Source organism: Dreissena polymorpha, chromosome 3 (genome assembly GCF_020536995.1).
Source record: "Dreissena polymorpha isolate Duluth1 chromosome 3, UMN_Dpol_1.0, whole genome shotgun sequence".
Classification (NCBI taxonomy): Eukaryota; Metazoa; Mollusca; class Bivalvia; order Myida; family Dreissenidae; genus Dreissena; species Dreissena polymorpha.
The window spans coordinates 142,314,477-142,333,896 of record NC_068357.1 but is presented as its reverse complement, the minus strand read 5'-3'; the positions used below and the strand labels follow the sequence as shown (position 1 = coordinate 142,333,896).

General features: G+C 35.5%; 2 protein-coding genes across 3 annotated transcripts in view; one reads left to right on the top strand and one right to left on the bottom strand.

The window, feature by feature from the left end:
- LOC127871762 (dynein axonemal light chain 1-like) overlaps nucleotides 1–809 on the bottom strand; it is a 10,338-nt gene extending 9,529 nt beyond the window's left edge. The window contains exons 1-2 of one of the 2 annotated variants that reach the window (XM_052414932.1): nucleotides 684–809; nucleotides 345–383 (exon numbers count right to left, since the gene is read on the bottom strand). In XM_052414932.1, the coding sequence (XP_052270892.1) occupies nucleotides 345–383; nucleotides 684–740 (96 nt within the window). In that variant the 5' untranslated portion in view covers nucleotides 741–809. Of the gene's footprint in view, nucleotides 1–344; nucleotides 384–491; nucleotides 527–683 lie in introns of those variants that run through there. The other variant, XM_052414933.1, reaches the window with a different exon arrangement.
- On the top strand, nucleotides 687–19,337 carry LOC127871761 (28S ribosomal protein S10, mitochondrial-like). Its single transcript, XM_052414931.1, has 7 exons — nucleotides 687–822; nucleotides 3,674–3,747; nucleotides 6,477–6,534; nucleotides 7,805–7,956; nucleotides 12,842–12,950; nucleotides 13,720–13,809; nucleotides 19,210–19,337. The coding sequence occupies exons 1-7, from the start codon at nucleotides 697–699 to the stop codon at nucleotides 19,276–19,278; spliced, it is 678 nt and encodes a 225-aa protein (XP_052270891.1). The 5' UTR covers nucleotides 687–696; the 3' UTR covers nucleotides 19,279–19,337.
- The last annotated feature ends 83 nt before the right edge of the window (nucleotides 19,338–19,420 follow it).

Below are 19,420 nucleotides of genomic sequence, written 5' to 3'. Positions count from 1 at the left end.
TGAAAGTTTGAGCATAATTCACCCAATAGTTCAAAACACAAGCTTTCTTACAAACTAAAGGCATGTGCAATGCTTAATGCTTCCCACTCCATGGAAGCATCAAAAGAATTGATGCACAACTGAAATGCTTATTGCTTCCCATTATGATTTTGTGGGGCATACAATGCCTATTGCCAATTAAGGTCACTATGAAATGACAGTTCATTATCAAAAATGATGGACGGAAGGATGATTTCTTTTTTGTCCTAATAAAAAAGTTTGTGACTTGTAAAGCTGCCGAATATTATATTGGAACGAAATGCATTGATAACAAAACCAGAGTCGATTGGTAAAATACAACTCACAAACTTCGTAATCGCTTCCTTGATCGTCGTTGCCTTGGCCTAAAATGAAAATGTGAAGCAAAGTGTTAATACACGTATTATTTGATTCAATAATATAGAGAGTTTACGAGATTAAACATGAACAACTGATTGATTCGTTTCACTCACCATCTTTGTAGTAAATTGTTGTAGCAACTGCGTTACTGCAGCGCAGGAATGATAAATTATTCAATAAAATATTTTTGAATCAAATTATTTTTTATAAAATAACCATTTAAATAAATTATAAAAAGAACATGATGTAATACCTAGCTGAATTTAAATAATTATGCATGTAATGTTATAACTTAAAATATTTACCTCAAACTTTAAAATGGCAGCCTCCTGTGGAAGGATATTTAGAGTTCTGAATAACATTTCAATTTCTCAAACGTCATTTAACTTATCTGGACGCATACGATCTTCTTATTCAAAGCGCTGCACACTTCAACAAATTAATGTAATTTATATACACTCATACACTGTTTAATTTCGTTTACTTGTAAACCTTTAACCTGTGCTTATTTTCGGATAGCATAATCGGATAAGGTTTCAGTAAACGATAGTCAATATTGATAAAGACTTTGTAGCGATGTTGATTTAGTGATTAACATGCTCAATCCTAAAGCAAAGTCAAAGCAATGTATGATGTGTATGTTAACATTTGAGATATTTGTATTAAATTGTATACACATTACGGTTAGGCTTATCATGTAACTGATCTATCTATTTAAACTACAACACCCTCTCTCCAATATTTTAATAATTTTAGAAATTGAATATACAGATAAAAGGGATAAAAACAATATTTTTAGTTTAAACATGGTGGGATAAGGTGATCACCCCCTGTTTGAATTGACCCAGGGTAGGGACTAGTTCTGGCTTCCATAATTTTAAATGTCGCTTTTTATGATTTTTGACTGGCGCGACTTTATAGTTATGGACTAACCCCAATAGGAAAGTCAACCAGAAATTCCTGAAAAGTTGGCAAGTAACAAAGACCGGTCCAAAACAGCTTTTAAATGCATGTTTTTGGCTCAAATCAACCACTATATTGAAAAGATTGACATTTTTCACATTTAACTGATATATTCTTTCACAAAATACTATTAAACATTTAAAATTTATCTATTCTGCTCTTACATATCGAGAAAAACAGCGATGTGACAGACTTTCTTGAAATGCGAATCTCCCGAGATTTCACAGTCATATGACATTATTTCTATTTTTAGTAACATACCATGTGCTCAAGTGTTTTCAAATTCAGAATGACATTTCCAGGTATTTTAGATTATTCTGGCTTGTTTTGTAAACAAATAGTAGTGTATATACAAACTCAAAGTAAATATTATTTAAAACTACCTGATTCACACTGAAATAAGTTTTATAATTCACCAGACGTAAGTTGTTAATAAAAAATAATAGATTTCAGAAAACGAAAGTAATGTTTACAATTTCAGCAAAAAATGTCAAGGTCGATCCGAAAGTAGCCAAATGAAAACTCGTCACGTGACAAAGCGACAATGGCGTCAAAATTGTGAATTTCAGACTGATGGGTGTTATTTTCATCTATTGTAAGATGCATTTGAAACATTTGAACCCAAAAATATTCCCCGATGCAGTAATTTATATTCATTCACCAATACATGTAGAAATGTATCCAAGAAAATGAGCTTTCTTTGATTTATAGCGTGACATAAATATTTTACGACTCTGGTTGACTTTCGATACGGGGTTCGCTTCAGCGTACAGGTATGTCAATACTATATAAACTGTGCGCTAAAGTTTCTTTAGCTAGGTAGGGACCTGCACATGCTCATATGGTAGTGAGTTCCAAATAATAATAGTAGCTGGAAAAAAGGAATATTTATAGTAATTACAAGGGGTTAGGATTTGTCTGTATGAGAAAGGGTTTAAGTGTCTGGAATATCTGAGAGAAGGTTGAATGTAGTGGGGTAAGGGAACTGCAACCAGCCTATGTACCAGTGATAATTTTAGAAATCAAAAGTATGAGGTTTTCAATCTATGGGTCCCAGAGAAAAAGTATGTGTCCCGTCTTTGAGCAGAAGAAAAACATAGTGGATCAGAGTATTTCAACATTTTAATGACATAACATGGCTAACAGGTGCAATTAAACAGGAAACTTTAAAAGGCAACTGAACACTTTTATGACTAGATTATTTTTAAGACTTAAACAGGCCATTGTACATCACATTCACGCGTGTGTAGTGCAACAAACAATAACCCCACTTGACCATTATAATAGATGAGCATATTAACTAAAACTGCAATTTACCGACAGACATATCTCAACGACTGTAGCCATTAAGATGCAGTGTAATTTAAAACAAAGCACTACGACTATATGCTCCAGTAATTTTCACTGTTTGACTCACAAAAAGACACATGTTTGATCTCACTTGGGTGTTGTTTAAAATAATAAATTTTAGTGGTGTAAGAAGTAAAGTGTATTAGGTGTCCCTTTAATCCTATAGAATGCAATTTATTGCAGAGTTCCAAATCAACAACATGCCTTATAATGGGTTTCTTATCTGTTTATCATAATGAAAGTTTCAATTGCTTGCCCTAAATTCAATTAGCCCTTCCGAACATTAGACAGGCAAGGAGGACAAGAATTACCAAGCTGTAAAAATGTATGGATACAATATCTGAGTACTGGTTGATTTTTCGCTTAAAAGGGAGGAATAAATAATTTACACTGACAACTGTCGTTATTCTACAGAATTTGTTTTGGCTCTCTTACTTGGTCAGTTTTTATCAGGGCATAACCAAACATTCTAAATATGTTTATGAGCATTGAATGGAGGTACAGTTAACTAAATCCCACTTGCTTTGCATCATTCTGAAGCAAATATTGCCTGGAAACTAGTTTATAATAAATCTGTAATGTGTACTTAAATGTCCTGAGCATATATTGAAAAAATAAAAAGGCATCAACTTGAAACTTCTTAAGTAGGTAGATCTTATTGAGGTATGTGCAAGGCATGCAAACAAGAACTCTTACACCACAATTGTTATTGTCATTGCCATTTGTGATTATTTTACATAATTTTTTTTTTAAGTATATTTACACAATCACTAACCACCAAACACTCTTTTCTGTCTAGAGATATCATTCTTGTATGATTTCTAAAATATAATCTTAAATGCTTATTCATTATTAGTTTGTTTTTAAAATTCCTCTGCTATAATTAAAAATAAACTTATTCCTAAATATAAATAAATATCTTACATCAAATATTTGTGAAGAATTCATTTTTTTATTAAATAATACTGCTCTTATGTTGCAGAGAACATCTCCCAGCTTGCTTGTGGAAGGCCAGCGCAGATGTATGACTACACTTCAGGCTGATGACAAAAACATGTAAATGCACAATCTAATAACTATTAATTCCATAAATAATTAATTAATATCTATGTTTATGACCCACTTCAAAAAGGCCAGCATTAAGAGGTCGCACTGTGCGTCTGTGCATCCCACTGACATCCAATAATTCTTCCCTTTATGGAAACTTCGCTACATAATGTTGGATTTGAAATACAAAACATTTTTTTGACATGTGTTTCTATTTAAGACAAAAATGGAAAGTTTTTGATTGACATATCTTGTTTAACATAATGTTGAACATTTTAATGACTGGTAATTATAATTGTTGTGTAGAATACAGATACTACTGCACAAACCACTGACTCATCAGCTGGGAACTGCCTGTCATCAAGTGTTTCTATCCTTTAATCCCAGAACACTCTCCGGGCAGTGGATCTGTAGTGTTGGCCAAACACCATGGGTCAGTGGTTTAGCGTCCAGCTCTTCTCCTCTGTCATCATCCACAGCCAGTTGGATGCTTTTCTGCAGCTTGTCCAAGTCTGCCTACAGCCCTCTTCCTGTCACCTCCCTTGATCCCAATGTTGCTGAGCATTCTCCATACTGATTGGGCTGGGAATCCTCTGCACCCTATTTCAACGGGGAACAGCCAGGCACTCCAACCACAACTTTTACACTGTTCTTGTAGCTCAGTGTACTTTACCATTTTCCGCTCATAGACCTCATCACACCTAGTCTCCAAGGGTACAGTGAGTTCTATCATCACCAGTTTCTTGTCCTTGGGAGACCATATAACTATGTCTGGTCTCTGTGTGTTATGGACTATGTCTGGGAATACCAGCTGTTTTCCTAGGTCGACCTTCATCTCCCAACGCTCTGATTCATCAAGGATAGATGTTGCTGCGGTTCTTGCCTTCTTGGCAGTTTGTCCTTCCTTGATGAATTTGATCGTTGGTACTGCCTTCTTGTTAGAAGGTCTTGTCTTCCTTCTCTCCCATTCTAGTATGTCTGCTAGCTCCTTGAGGACCGTGTCGTGCCTCCATCTGTAGCGGCTGTGTGTTAGCGCTGTCTGGCAAGAAGAGAGGGTGTGCTGCATGGTTCCTGGTTTGTCGCACAGCTGACACTTTGGGTCTTCCACTAACCCCCATCTGTGTAGATTGACTCGAGATGGCAGCAGATCATGTACGGATCTCAGTAGGAATTTGAGTCGTAGTGTTCGTAGTGTCAAATGTCTACCCATGTCAGGTGTCTTTCTGTGGACTGCCATTGTGTCCATGCGCACTGTCCTCCCATCCCGACTGCTCTGGCGCGCCTGTCTTCCTCTTCTGAAAGCCTGATCTCATGGTGGACCATATGGCTTCTTTCTTTCTTACCTGCATTGCTCCAGCGTTGTGGTTTTGTACTGCCCAGGCCTTGTCTTCCTATAGCTGTGGTGCCTACGATGTCTTTGTATCGTAGCCTGCTTTCTGCCTGGGCGACTTCCTGGCTTGCTGACCACTTTCACCCTGTGCGTGTCTCGATGCCTGCCTTCCATATCATGTCATCTGATGACTCTTTGAGGGTTACCACCAGTCTTCCTTTGGCAACCTTGAACTCTTCAACTAGTGAGGTCATTGGGAGTTGAAGTTGGTTGGTTCTGCCATATAGTCCAATGCTAGTGAAACTAGGAGGGACACCAAGCCATATCCGGAGATGCCGGTTGATCACTCTCTCGAATCCTTCTACAGTGGTTGTAGCTATCTCGTACAGCATAAGGAGCCACATAAGCCTAGGTTGTAACCCATGTTGGTAGAGCCATGCCTTAAACTTGCCTGGAAGTCCTGTCTGGTCTATAAGCTTCAGGCCATCTTAGAGCTGGTTTTTGACTCTAGTGATGTTGTTAGTGTCCTTCAGGCTGGCGTCGTACCACTTGCCGAGGCACTTGACTGGACTGTCAATAATGGATGGAATTTCTTCCTCTTGCACCTGTAGAGTGAATCTTTTGGTGAAATTTCCCTTCTTGATGATCAGGCTCCTTGACTTCTTGGGTTTGAACTTCATTCGTGCCAAATGTGACCGTGTCCTGTAGTGGTACGAATAGTACCACTGAGATGGTGCAGCAAGTTACTGTTAGTACCTAGTACTTAGTTAGTACTTAGTTAGTACTTAGTTAGGGCTGTTAGTACCTAGCAGGCCTGTACATGTGTGGTGGTAGTGATGGTCAGGTCATCCATGAACCCCCTGCTGGATGGGAGGTGTATACCTGACGCTGCTCTGGTCCTCTGGTTTCCCTCTTCGCGGCATTAATGATCAAGTTCATGCCCATCATGAATAGTACCACTGAGATGGTGCAGCAAGTTACTATCCCCTTCGCTAACCTCTGCCGTGGCGTTGTCTGGTCATCGATTGAGAATCGAAGCTTTATGCCATCAAAGTAGCCATTTATGATCCCCTGTATATGCTCTGGGATATGATAGTGCTTCATTGCTTCTTCAATAAGCTTGTGTGGTTTGGAGCCATAGGCGTTGGCAAGGTCTAACCAGACGACTGTGAGGTCATTGTCGTTCACCTTTGCTTCACAGATGATCTGACTGATGGCACTGGAGTGTTCAATGCAGCCAGAGAAGCCCGGACCCCCCCCCCTTTCTGTACTGATGTGTCAATGTACTGATTGGTTGTGATTCTTTATGAGCTTTTGAAAATTAGATTTTGATTATGGTTGCATGTTTTGGGGAAATCTATTTACAGTTTAAAATGTAATTAGAAAACCTGTTGTTGTTTTTTTACAGACCACATGAACATCCTCAGAAAGACATACAAGGTGGGGATCAGGAAGTCTTAAAACTGGTAAAATGCTAATTTCATTTAGTACATAGTTTTGAAACATTGTTGTTAGCGTTTTAAATATTTTAAGGGCTTAGTGTCTTTTCCAGGAACATCTTAAATGATGGTATATGGACGAATAGAAATTCAAAGGTAAACTTGATGGTTAACCATAGTGCCATGAGGGCATAAAATGTAAAGCCTAATGAAATACAATTTTTAAATATGAACAGTAAACACCCAAAATGTTCACTATGCATAGGAAGTGTATTGTGTGTAAGATGCCTATCTTTTGCACAGAGTCAATGTCAAAATTAGAGGTCAATGTGTGACAATTCTTGTCAAGGTCACCACCAGTGTAACAAAAGGTCAAGTTGACAAATACTAAAAATAGAAAATTGAATTCCTTTCAAGAACTTTAGTTTGGTTTAGGTATTTTTCTGAAAAAAATGTTTGTGAATGTAGATTATAATCCGTTCTTGCATGGTTCTGCTACTAAATTGAAATGTTACTGCTAAATAACTTGAGTTTGCTTTGCTGTATTTGTTTTGAAGCAATCTTATATGCAGACAAAGCCAAGGTCAAGGTCACTGTTACTTAAATAAGACAACAGATTTTACTCATATCATAGAGTTAAGATGGAGGTTTCAGATTGAATTTTGTGTTAAGGTAGCTTAAAAACAGACATTGCTGAGAATTGCATAGTTATTGAAATTAAAACAATAGGTTTAACAATTAATGTCTAATTTTGTTTCATTACAATTTTTTTATTGTATATCCTTAATTTTCAGGCGTGGTTTTGAATATACCTTACCATGTAAATATAACAGATATTGGCCATCAAATATGTCTTCATATCTTATCTGTTACATGATCAGGTGACTGACAGAAAATGTACATAGCACTATCAAAGCGGAAGAATAGTTGAAGGAGCTGTCTTTGGAACAGCTTTTATTGATAATGGCTTGTCTTTAAGCTCAGTTGGTATAGCATTTATCCGACAGTTGAGGGGGTGGCTAGTTTGAATCTCAGTCACATTATATAAGGTAGAGTGTGTCATGAAATTATTTGAATGACCATTCTCCCAATACACGAGAATCAAGTGGGGCAATAGTCAGTAAATGATATAAAAACACCAAGTATGTGTTATCGGCTTAGATTGGCAACGCTCTTGCCTTTGAAGAGTGCGACTTGTTCAACTTACTGCCATTATATCACTGAAATACAGTTTGAAAAGACGGTGAAAAATCCAAACACGTAGACATTTACTGACCTTGTTTCTTGAATAATTTAGGAGATAGACACAACAGAAGATGAAGATATCCCTGATGTCCTGTACAGTCATCTCTGTATCGAGGTGAAGGGCCATGACATCGCAGTACTCGACAGCTATGAAAAGTTTGTTCAGTTGGCATCCAAGTGTCTTGGGCTCACAGGATACTCAGTGTATGTAAATGCAATAGGTATCAGGGTGGCATAAAATATTGTCTATGTGTCCAATCTTTATCTAGAGCAGGGGCTAAGTTTTGTCAATAAAACGTTGGCATAATTACTTTTTTTTTAACAGCAATTTGAAAATTTATCTTTTGATTGCTGAACAAGTAAAATATTCACTGATTTTGCCAGGAATTTGATGTCATTTTTTGATAACTTCTATCAAAGTTAACCATGTTGACTGTCCAGCATGATTGTTTTTCCCCCAAAGGAGGACATATAGTGATCGGACTGTCCGTCCGTCTGTCCTTCCGTCACACTTTGTGTTTAGGTTTCTCAAAATGCTCATAACTTCTATGTCCCTTGAGATATAACCTTCATATTTGGTATGCAGGTGTATATGGACAAGGTCCTTCCATACGCACACAAATTTTGACCCTTGTGACCTTGACGTTGAATTAGGGTCCGCGTTTAGGTTTCAAAATCTGTGTTTAGGTTTCGAAAAATGCTCATAACTCCTATGTCCCTTGATATATACATGTAACCTTCATATTTGGTATGCATGTGTATATGGACAAGGCCTTTCCATACACACAAAAATTTTGACCCCTGTGACCTTGACCTTGAACTTAGGGTCCGCGTTTAGGTTTCGAAATCTGCGTTTAGGTTTCGAAAAATGCTCATAACTTCTATCAAAGCATGTATAGGGGGCATATGTCATCCTATGGTGACGGCTTTTGTTGCTTTAAGCTCACCTGAGCACAACGTGCTCATGGTGAGCTTTTGTGATCACTTTTTTTTCCGTCGTGCGTCGTCAACATTTTGCCTTGTGAACACTCTAGAGGCCACATTTATTGTCTGATCTTCATGAAATTGGTCAGAACATTTGTCCCATTGATACCTCGACTGAGTTCGAAACTGGGTCTAAAACTAGGTCACTAGGTAAAAAAAAAGAAAAACCTTATGAACACTGTAGAAGTCACATTTGATGCCCACTCTTCATTTAACTTTGTCAAAATGTTTGTCTAAATGATATGTTGGTCGAGTTCAAAAATGGTTCCGGTCCGTTGAAAAACATGGCCGCCAGGGGGCATAGCAGTATTCCTTATATGGCAATAGAGAAACCTTGTGAACACTCTAGAAGTCACAATTTTTGCCCAATCATCATAAAACTTGGTCAAAACATTGATTTTATTGATATCTCGGATGAGTTGGAAAATGGTCCAGATCGGTGAAAAAACATGGCCGCCAGGGGGCGGGGCAGTTTTCCTTATACAATCATTGTATTGCATCCGTATGTTACGACACTTGTGTGCAGTCAGTATACAATAAATAATTGTTTCAATAATGAAGGAACTGATACAGCGTAACGGTAACGATACAGCGTGTTTACATGATATTTTATTAAGAGAAAATGTCAATGCCAAATAATTCGCGAGATACCCCGGTACTTTAGTTGAAATTCACAACGAAACTTTTAATGGAAATTAAATGATCTCAATGTTGTACCCGCTACGAAATTTTAATTTACAAATAAATACACCCACGCCAATTTTCGCGCGCTTTTTATCAGGACAAAGAAATTCATTTCTTAAATGTAGAATTTTTTGTAACCTAAAATAGCTGTACATAACGCGTGTAAACCGTGGCAGGTTATTTACGCATGTTGCAACACAACGGTCCTGATTGGGAGCTTATTTCATCATATCTTTAAATAGAACCATATGCCGAAATTCATTTGACACTTTAGAAAATTTCAAACGTTTGTGTTTATGACTCTTATCGTCTATATTACCCACCCATAATTTGGTTTTAAAAATATAAATCGGGCATATATGCCTATGGGATTATTGATTAACAGTCGATTAATCCAATTATTAATTGACAATGCAAACTAATTAGCAGGTGTTAACCGCGTTCACAAAGTTGTCATTAATATTCATTTTCGGTTTCGTTACCGTTTTGAAGAATCCGCTATTGTTTTGATTTATTTAATGTTTGGCGTCCTTGGATATTTAACGACATCAAAAACGTTGTCGCCATTACTCATTGTTGTGGTTAACAAAGAATATCAAACTGCGAAATGATGTTGCATCATGTGCGCCAACTATCCAACCGGCTCTCATTATATTATTAGCCGACGACAAATGTTGATTCTGATTGGATGATTAAAATACACTGTTACTGTTTAAGACATTACCGCAAGTGATCGGTGACTGATTAGATAATTGATTGCACTTTGTTATCGGATTATAAGCAATACACAGTGTACAAACACATGGTCAGCGTGTTTGTTCTACGTATGTCTGTCAATAAACCGGGCTACCGCTCTTATAGATTTATAGTAGCCCGGCGGGCGTCAGCTGGAAAATTTCAGTAGCCCGATGAAAAATTTCGGTAGCCCCCGGGCTCCGGGCAATGGATTTGTCGGACACTGTACAATGCATGGCTTTAGTAAAACCTTGTTAACACTCTAGAGGCCACATTTATTGTCCAATCTTCATGAAATTTGGTCAGAAGATTGGTCTCAATGATATCTTGGATGAGTTCGAAAATGGTTACGTTTGCTTGAAAAACATGGCTGCCAAGGGGCGGGGCATTTTTCCTTATATGGCTATATATTTGTCTATAGTAAAACCTTGTGAACACTCTAGAGGCCACATTTATTGTCTAGTCTTCATGAAATTTGGTCAGAAGATTGGTCTCAATGATATCTTGAATGAGTTCGAAAATGGTTACGTTTGCTTGAAAAAAATGTCTGCCAAGGGTCGGGGCATTTTTCCTTATATGGCTATATATGGTTATAGTAAAGTCTTGTTAACACTATAGGCCACATTTATTGTCAGATCTTCATGAAACTTGGTCAGAATATTCATCCCAATAATATTGTGGACGAGTTTGAAAATTATGCCGATTGGTTGAAAAACATGGCCACCAGGGGCAACAATGTGTAGATTCTTTAAATAAAATATCACCATTTATTCATAACGTCTTCATTTATTTTTTTTTTAATTTAATTCAGTTGCCCAATCTTCATGAAATTTGGTCAGAACATTTGTTTCCTGTGTAGTAAAGTTTGGTTTTATTATGTAATTATTATGTACCATTAAGTGTTTTATTTAATTTTTCATAACAGAATTTTCATAATCAACAACTGTTTTAGTCATTATTACTTATGGTAAGCCTATCAACTAAGAGATAGCTGAAAGAAAGACAACATGTACACAATTTTGCAGTATCTATCTCCCTTGTTTAAACTGCTGAGTCATATTCCCCAATCTATTTTTAGTTCTGCTCTAGAATTTGTTAGACCCCAGATATTGATCATTGCAGTGTGTAACTATTTACCACTCAGCTTACTAACCCTCTCACTGTGCTGTGTGCCAGATGTTAATATCAGTGGTCAGTAATAAAAGCTGGTTGAACTGTTTGATATATTTTATTTCACAGTGGGAGTATTTAATGCATGTTTTTAACAATTAACAACAAATATGTAATTTAAAAGGGAACTTCATATCAAAACAAGATTCCATAATGATTCACTCTATATAATCATATTTAAGATATGTTAACAAATATCAAATGGATACTCTATGAAATCAATTTCAATTATAAGTCTCTGGAGATAAAAACGGAATCAGAATAACCTTCAAAATCAAGATTTACCTTTCTTATTTGCCAAGTTCATTTATCAAGATTAATCATTTTCAGGCTTTATGTATTTACACGATGTCAGAAAATTGAAAATAAAACGGTAATACACAATATTAATGAAATGAAATATAAAATTGATAATTTTTCATATTTCTAAATTGTTTAGTATAAAACAGCCTTCTGTTGAATAATATGTTTATAAAATGATTCAAGTAAACGGCAATACCTTTACTTAATTGAATTACAACCAGTCAGCAGTGTCATCCTGACCGGAAATAAGCGATTGTGGAATAAATATTTCGGCATTACATAAATGCTCACAAAGTTACATAACTCGTAACCATCCCGTGACCAGTTCACTTGCATAAGTAAACGAGACCGCACTAGCACACCTGGATACGACAGTTGAGTTCGAAAATTGTTTGGATCTATAAAAAAAAACATGGCCGCCAGGGGGGGGTCTTTTTCCTTAAAATTTTGTCAAAACATCAGTTATGTGTATGTCTCGGACGAGTTTGAAAATGGTCGTGATAAGTCGAAAAACATGGGCACCAGGCAGTGAAGCAGTTTTCTTTATATGTATATAGTGAAAACATGTGAACAGTCTAGAAGACATTATCTTCATGAAATTTGGACATATCTTGGAAGAGTTCAAAAATGGTTCAGCTCTGTTAAAAAAAACATGGCTGCCAGGGGGCCATTCGTTGTTCATTCTTCATGAAACTTGGTTAGAACATTTGTTTCATTGATATCTTGGGCTGCAAAGAACATGTCATTTCTTTTTATCTCAGGTGAGCGACTTTGGGCCTCTCAGGCCCTCTTGTTTAGAAATGTTGGTTTGTACACTTTTTTGTCTGCGTTGCAAGTTGGACTGTTTGCACATGATCTTCAGAAACCTGTCTGAAAATAAATACCTTGACTAAATTTGACGATCAGCCAAATAATGGCAGGCCTTGATCTTCATTTTGCTTTTTTAGCTGGTCTTACTCCTTTTTTCCAAAGATACAACACAAGTTTGCCTTTTAAGCAGTTTCTACCCTTATATCCAACATATTTTGTGAGATATCCAACAAACAGGGTAAAAATAAAGAATTTGTTTAACAAAGACTTGAGGCAGCATCTCATTTTGGAAAAAAGCTAATCTTTTTTTTACTTAAATTAATTTTTGAATGCCCATTAATTAAATTACATAATAGGTCTCATATGAGTCTTTACCACTTACTAACATTATTTTGTCTTGCAGTAAAAGACCAAAGTATGATGTTTTAAGAAGGTCCCTTCTGAGGTCTGTACACATTTTCAAAAAACACTACGTTCAGTATGAACAGAGGACGTATTACAGAGTATTTAATGTAAGTATGCATGGTTAATACAATATTCTTTTAAACAACTTAAAGCAAGATTATACGATTTTTTATTTGTGTTAAATTGTAATATATTGATAAAATATGTTACAATAACACAAAATAGGCAAGAAAAAGTATACATTGAAGATGAATTTCATAAAATGCAGCAAAAAAAATTTGCGCCCGAGCCGATTGTGAAGAAGATATTTTGTACATCCGAAGCATTCGTCTTTTTTGTTAGTGTTCGTGTGTCATATAAATAGATATCGTTCAGGAATTTAAAATGAACGGCTAAACTAAATTAAGATTCACATCGTACATGCATGATTTACATGCTGGCGAATTCGACTGTACAGACGATTTCAGAATTAAAATCTGGCTTATTTTGCATTTTTAGACACATGTTCTTCTTAACTTTTATTTTCATTTATATTGAAAAATATGTTTAATAAGTCTTTTTTACACATTTTATATAAATTAATAAATATTTGACAAAATCGTATAATCTCGCTTTAAATTCATTATTGTAATACCGGTATTTAATGTTAAGTTATTGTTTATTAATTGTGACATAATTAACAGCAGTATGTCAAATGATCTATTTTTATGACATTAATATGTACATGTAATAGTTTATTTATCATGTGTTATAACAATGTGGTGTGGCAAGATGGATATGTATTCCTCCAATTTTCAACTTTGCTAAATACAGGTATATATTTTAATTACGACTTGTTTCAAGTCCCATGTTAATATTTTGTACATTTTGTTGCAGTTCACCAGGACCACAGGTAGCACAGCTGACACTTTCTTGGAATATATTCAGAGAAATCTCCCTGAAGGAGTGGCCATGAAGGTTACAAAAGTGAGTTGACTGCCTAAAAGACCCTTCTGCATCATGTCAACAATATTTATATAAGGCTGCAATCTAATACAATCTTTGCACTTGAAAATCACTTATTCAGCGGTTTAAGTATTTTAAAAACAAGAAAACGAATTTACAAAGCTTACGTAGATTTAAATTTGAATTAAGATAAATCCATTAACAAATGCTAGACTTTTGGCAAATCCTGTAAATGTTTATTTAATATCCAACAGAGTGTATATCCAATATTATTGAAGATTTTATTTAAAAATCACAAAAATACTTATTTATTTGATCAAAGCCATTGCGTAGCTGTAACTTACCATACAGCAGGAAACACCCGACTTGAATATAGAGCAACAAAATAACTGCATGCATGCTTTCACCCAATGTCATGCAACTCCATGATAAAAGGTTTTGTTGCTTTGCTCTGTGATAATGGTATGACGACTGATCTTCAAATGCTTCAAAGATGCCAGTTATCCTTGTCCTACTGCATGAGCCATTAAGATATTAATATATACAGCCTTCACAAACATTACTGGACAAGGCTTCAGTTGCTTAACACAAGTGCCCATCGTAAGCTAAGTTTAATGAATAACAGTTAACATGGCCTCAAAATGGCCATAAGAAAAGAGGGTCTCGGAGAAAGAACAATTTTCTTAATTCAACAGCCAGAAATATCAAAGACTCTTGGAAAATTGCCAATGATTGGCATTGCTATTAATTTTTATGTCCCTGTGGAGTTGAAGTCATTAAGCATCAAACATGTTCGTCCGTACGTCAATCAACGAAAATTTCGTAAAGTATTTCGTAAAATACAGTTAACACCTTAACAATCAGTGTTCCTGAAAGCAATGGCCAAAATTTCAACGCTAGATGTGGTATGATTACATAGATTTTTGTAGATACAAAATGCTCGTTTTTATTTATTTGTGGCCACAATTAATTCCCGCGAATATATCTATTCATACGACACACGAACACCATTTTAGTGTTCATGTGTCGTATGAATAGATATGCAAAACAATAATAATCAAAGCGCTGAAGGCACTGAAGATGTTCGCTATTGCATAATTTAACGCGCAATTCATTTTTCAAAATCAATCGCAAGTTTGAAATGAACACACGCCATTCAACTTTAAAAAGTGTGTGTCATAGCGCACGGGTCGAGTTTTGTGTGCACTTTTTATCATCCTTATTATTTCATAGAAATAACTAAGACAAAATAAAAACAGCATGCTTTTTTGGAAGTTCTGAAAGCAAAGAAAGTATGATGAAAATGGTAATGAGAACTTAATATAAAGAAAATTTGCAGTCACCATCATATTAAAGGAATATTTTTTCTAATATCAAATGACTATCTCACCAAGAATATAAATTCATAATGAAAGTTCCGTGTACAAAACTTTTGATTTTTGACACCATATACAAATTCAAAATATACAATAATCTTCGTATCTTGTATATGGAGGAATAAAAGTATATAAACGTTGCTGTTTATGCTTTACTTGTTACCCGAGCAGTTCACACGGTGTCAACAACGCTAACATAAACATAGGTATAGAGCACTAATGCGCTTTTAGGCGAAGCTGTTTCAGTTTTCATCTTAGTGACTTTAACATAACGCCAACAGACACGCATGAATATTTTCGAATATTTAATAAGCTGATTCGAGATACAACCTCTGAATTTTTGCTACATCACTGCGTATGTGCTCAATTCAAAGGATGTAGCACTGTTCAGTGTAAGGAATTCCGGACTACTCTCTGTATGCTCAAACGACACAAATTGTGGCCCTGTTACAATTACGCGTTACAATCCATCTCGCAGAATTTCAATTTCGCCTCCAAGATGAGAAAACAATCATTAGCGAAATAGTATAGTGTCACGATAAGAGAAAATCGTTTAATTATCATACCACAATGTTTGCCGTACTTGGTCAGCACGTCTGGAAATCATTCCTTAATGCGTCGATAGGCTGCCATTATTAACAAGTTTGCTATTTTCAATTCAATTTTGTATCAAAAAGCATTGTTATTAAATGTGGGATTTTCAATTCGCAATGAGATTTGTAATGACCCTCGTCATGCGAAAATGGGTCTTATTCCATATGCGCCCATCATATAAATAGCCCACTCAGCTATCCCTCCTTCTGGTAAGGAGAAACATAACATATTGAGTGATTTTAAAGCGAACAGCGTCGCCTATGGCCTGACTGCGCAAGAGAACATGTTGGGTTTAACAAACGCTTGCCGAAACGCATAAGACCCATTTTCGCATGACGGCGCTATTGACGTGTGATTTAAATGTGACGAAAGAAAACTGCGTTTAAATCAAATATAAACATACGATATATTTCGATAATGAAGAAAGATACTCATAACAAGGCATATGAGGACACATATGAAGTGCTCTCCCGTAGTATATTTTTTATTTACTCACACTAATGTGTGGTTTGACAATGCTAACACACATTTCATGCGGTGAATATGCAGCTTACAAGTGAAAAACACAACACAATAGTTTAACTTTTGTTTAATTGTATTCAATTATTTAGAAAAGTAAATTGCTAACTTTATTTCAAAGTCGGCGTATACGCCGACTACATTTTTAAAAGACATGTATTGTTATAAATATATTTAATATAATATATTTAGTTGTTTTCGGTTTTAGCGATTATAAAGCATTTTCGAGGTTGCCTATAGTATGCCTGAGTAATTGATGAACTCATATCCAACTGTCAATGTATTGAGAACTGTGAATATAAACAAGCTAACCCTTCTACTAAGCTTCTACTATTGCGTTGCTAGCACCCGTAAATACAAAAGATCGCCGCTATGTGTTGAGAACCAAGAACGCTTTCCAGAAATACCCGATGTAGTAGCTTCAACGAGGTTATGAAACAGGTCATTCGTATTATTATTATAAATTATTTGTTATATTCGGGTTAAGCGATTATGATTTTTTTTAGTCTATCGTATCGCTGAAGTTATTGTTGAACTTATGTTCAACGTTTTATAAATTGAGAATATAAATAAGCGTCAACTTTTTCCCAAATCTCTCAATTTACGACCTGTACTACGTCATTGAGTTGTATGTGAGAGCGTAACCTATTGCGTTGTTATCGCCCGTAAACTTTCCTTTGTTTATCGACAGGCGCATCTATTAATAGCCTCATATCATGAATGCCAAAACACCCGCGAAAAAGAACCACGTGACCAAATAGGACGCTAAACGCAAATACCATGCGACTACGACTTTAATTATGTAAGAACGCTCCGCAATTCCTCTGAAGCCGGGGCCTTGTGATTGCTTTTACGTAAAGAATTGATCTCTAACTGAAGTAAGCAAAGGAAACGCAGCACCTAATTGACCCATTCCTTCTATGTGCGAAGGCAGATTGAATTTTACTAATGTATGGTTTGCCTATTATAACACACATTATAATGCGGTAAATATGCGACTAAAAGTAAAAAACACTATAATTAAACTTTTGTTTTTAATTAAGTTATTTAGAAACCAAAATTCCAAACCTTATTTCAAAACAGCAAGACTACATTTTTTAGAGAATATTCTTGTTATATTTAAATGTTTTTTAACAGTTTCAGCGATAATGAATCATTTTTATGTTGTCTATCGTATCCCTGTAATAATTGTTGAACTCGTGGTCAACGTGTTATTAATTGAGACCTGTGAATATAAACAAGCGTAACCTTATACTAGTGCGTAATTCTCACCCGGACTCCCCTTTGTTTATCGCCAGCCTCAGATTTATGAATGAGATGAGCGAAAATACTACGTCACGCAGACGCAGCAGAAAGTGGACTATTTTAATCATTCATAAACAATCTCCTCCGCGACACGTGCAATACGATCATTGTTTTTTTTATTCTTTTCTATAAAACACCATTCGAAACTATTGCATTTAACACGATATTAATATAATGTTTCCATTTGTGAATAAACATAATTGGAGAACTCAAACCTCTTGCATAAATTATACAACTCTTTCTTCGCGCGTAGTGTAAGCGGGAATTGGGCTAATCATACCCAGGCCGTATCGACCTGAATTTTACATCAAGCACATTAGACGGTCGCTAAAGCGACCATCTAAAAACGATCATTTTGTATCTACAAACATCTACTTTACCAGACCACATCTGTCGTTGAAATTTCGGCAATTGCCATAAGGAACACTGATTTTTAATTGGTTAAGTTTATTTTACGAACAATTGTACGAAATTTTCGTTGATTTTGAGTAGTAATGTTACTTTAATGTATAGATCCTAAGGAAAGGTGACTGCAACACGTTTTGCCTGAATTATGGCCCTTTGTCTACTATTGATAGTGGATTTGTAGTGTCAGAACCTGTGTTTTGGGTGCATTAGCGTCTGAGAAATATTTTTGTTATTAAAGCTATCCACCATATCAGAATAAATTAATAGTTACAGAGATGCTTTTGTGTGCTCGATGGTTTAGTGTTTTTTGGCACAGAAATTGAAGTGGACATCTACACATTTTCATCTATACTTGCATGGACCTTTTATATGAATCAACCAGTAAGGAATATGAATTGATACACTGAGTTATTGTTCTTGGAAAAAATCTCTTAACTCCGATGAATCTTGCCAACATTTACATGATGGCCTGTATTTACTTGTTCAATGGTACACTTTCAATAACCTTATCTTAAAGGGATCTTTTCACGGTTTGGTAAATTGACAAAATTGAAAAAAGTTGTTTCAGATTCGCAAATTTTCGTTTTAGTTATGATATTTGTGAGGAAACAGTAATACTGAACATTTACCATGGTCTAATAGAGCCATTATATGCATCTTTTAACGATTTTAAAACCTAGAAATTATAAAGCGTTGCAACGCGAAACGATTGAATACTTTGGAGAGTTCTGTTTTTGTCGTTAAATTTTGTGAAACTACGAAGATTGCTTATATAAGGTATAAAATACGTTCAGCATGTGTACTCGGCGGAATAGCTCAGTAGGCTAAAGCGTTTTTACTTCAGGACTCTGGCAGGACTCCAGGGGTCACTGGTTCGAAACCTGGTCCGGGCAATGTTCTTTTCCTTTTTTTAATTTTATTCTTGATTTTTTACTGGAGCTTTTACGATCCAATGTTTAAATTTATCGATATAAAGCATTTAATGAATAAGTTAAAAAATGCCAAAATCTGTGAAAAGGCCCCTTTAAGTCTTATTCCATTACCTAAACTCATGTACATGTATTCAACAGAGGCTGAATATATTATTAGTGGTATATTTTATTTTAGAAATATTCTTTTTTTTTAAGTCAGATTAATTTCATAAATATATAACTCACATCAATATTTAAAGATTTATATTGTTGATTCTGAATAAAGAAATCTTCTCGATTCTTTTCAGCATCGACTGGAAGCTCTCCCAGATCACTTGAAGCCACCAAAACAAAAGGAATCAATTTCTGACTCCTAGTTCACCCCTCATTCACTGTTCGGTGTATAGTATATAGAAATAAAACATTTTTACTGAAATGTGCAGTTCACTTTTTTGCGTTTATCACCAATACGAAGGACTCAAAATAAATTGTTATTCCTCATATGTAGACGCTTGTTCA

Excerpts from the sequence above, each read along its gene's own strand:
- LOC127871761 (XM_052414931.1), top strand. The coding sequence starts at position 697 with ATGGCAGCCTCCTGTGGAAGGATATTTAGAGTTCTGAATAACATTTCA. Across the intron at positions 7,957-12,841 it reads GGGCTCACAGGATACTCAGT|TAAAAGACCAAAGTATGATG; the intron begins GTATGTAAATGC and ends TTTGTCTTGCAG. Across the intron at positions 13,810-19,209 it reads TGGCCATGAAGGTTACAAAA|CATCGACTGGAAGCTCTCCC; the intron begins GTGAGTTGACTG and ends GATTCTTTTCAG.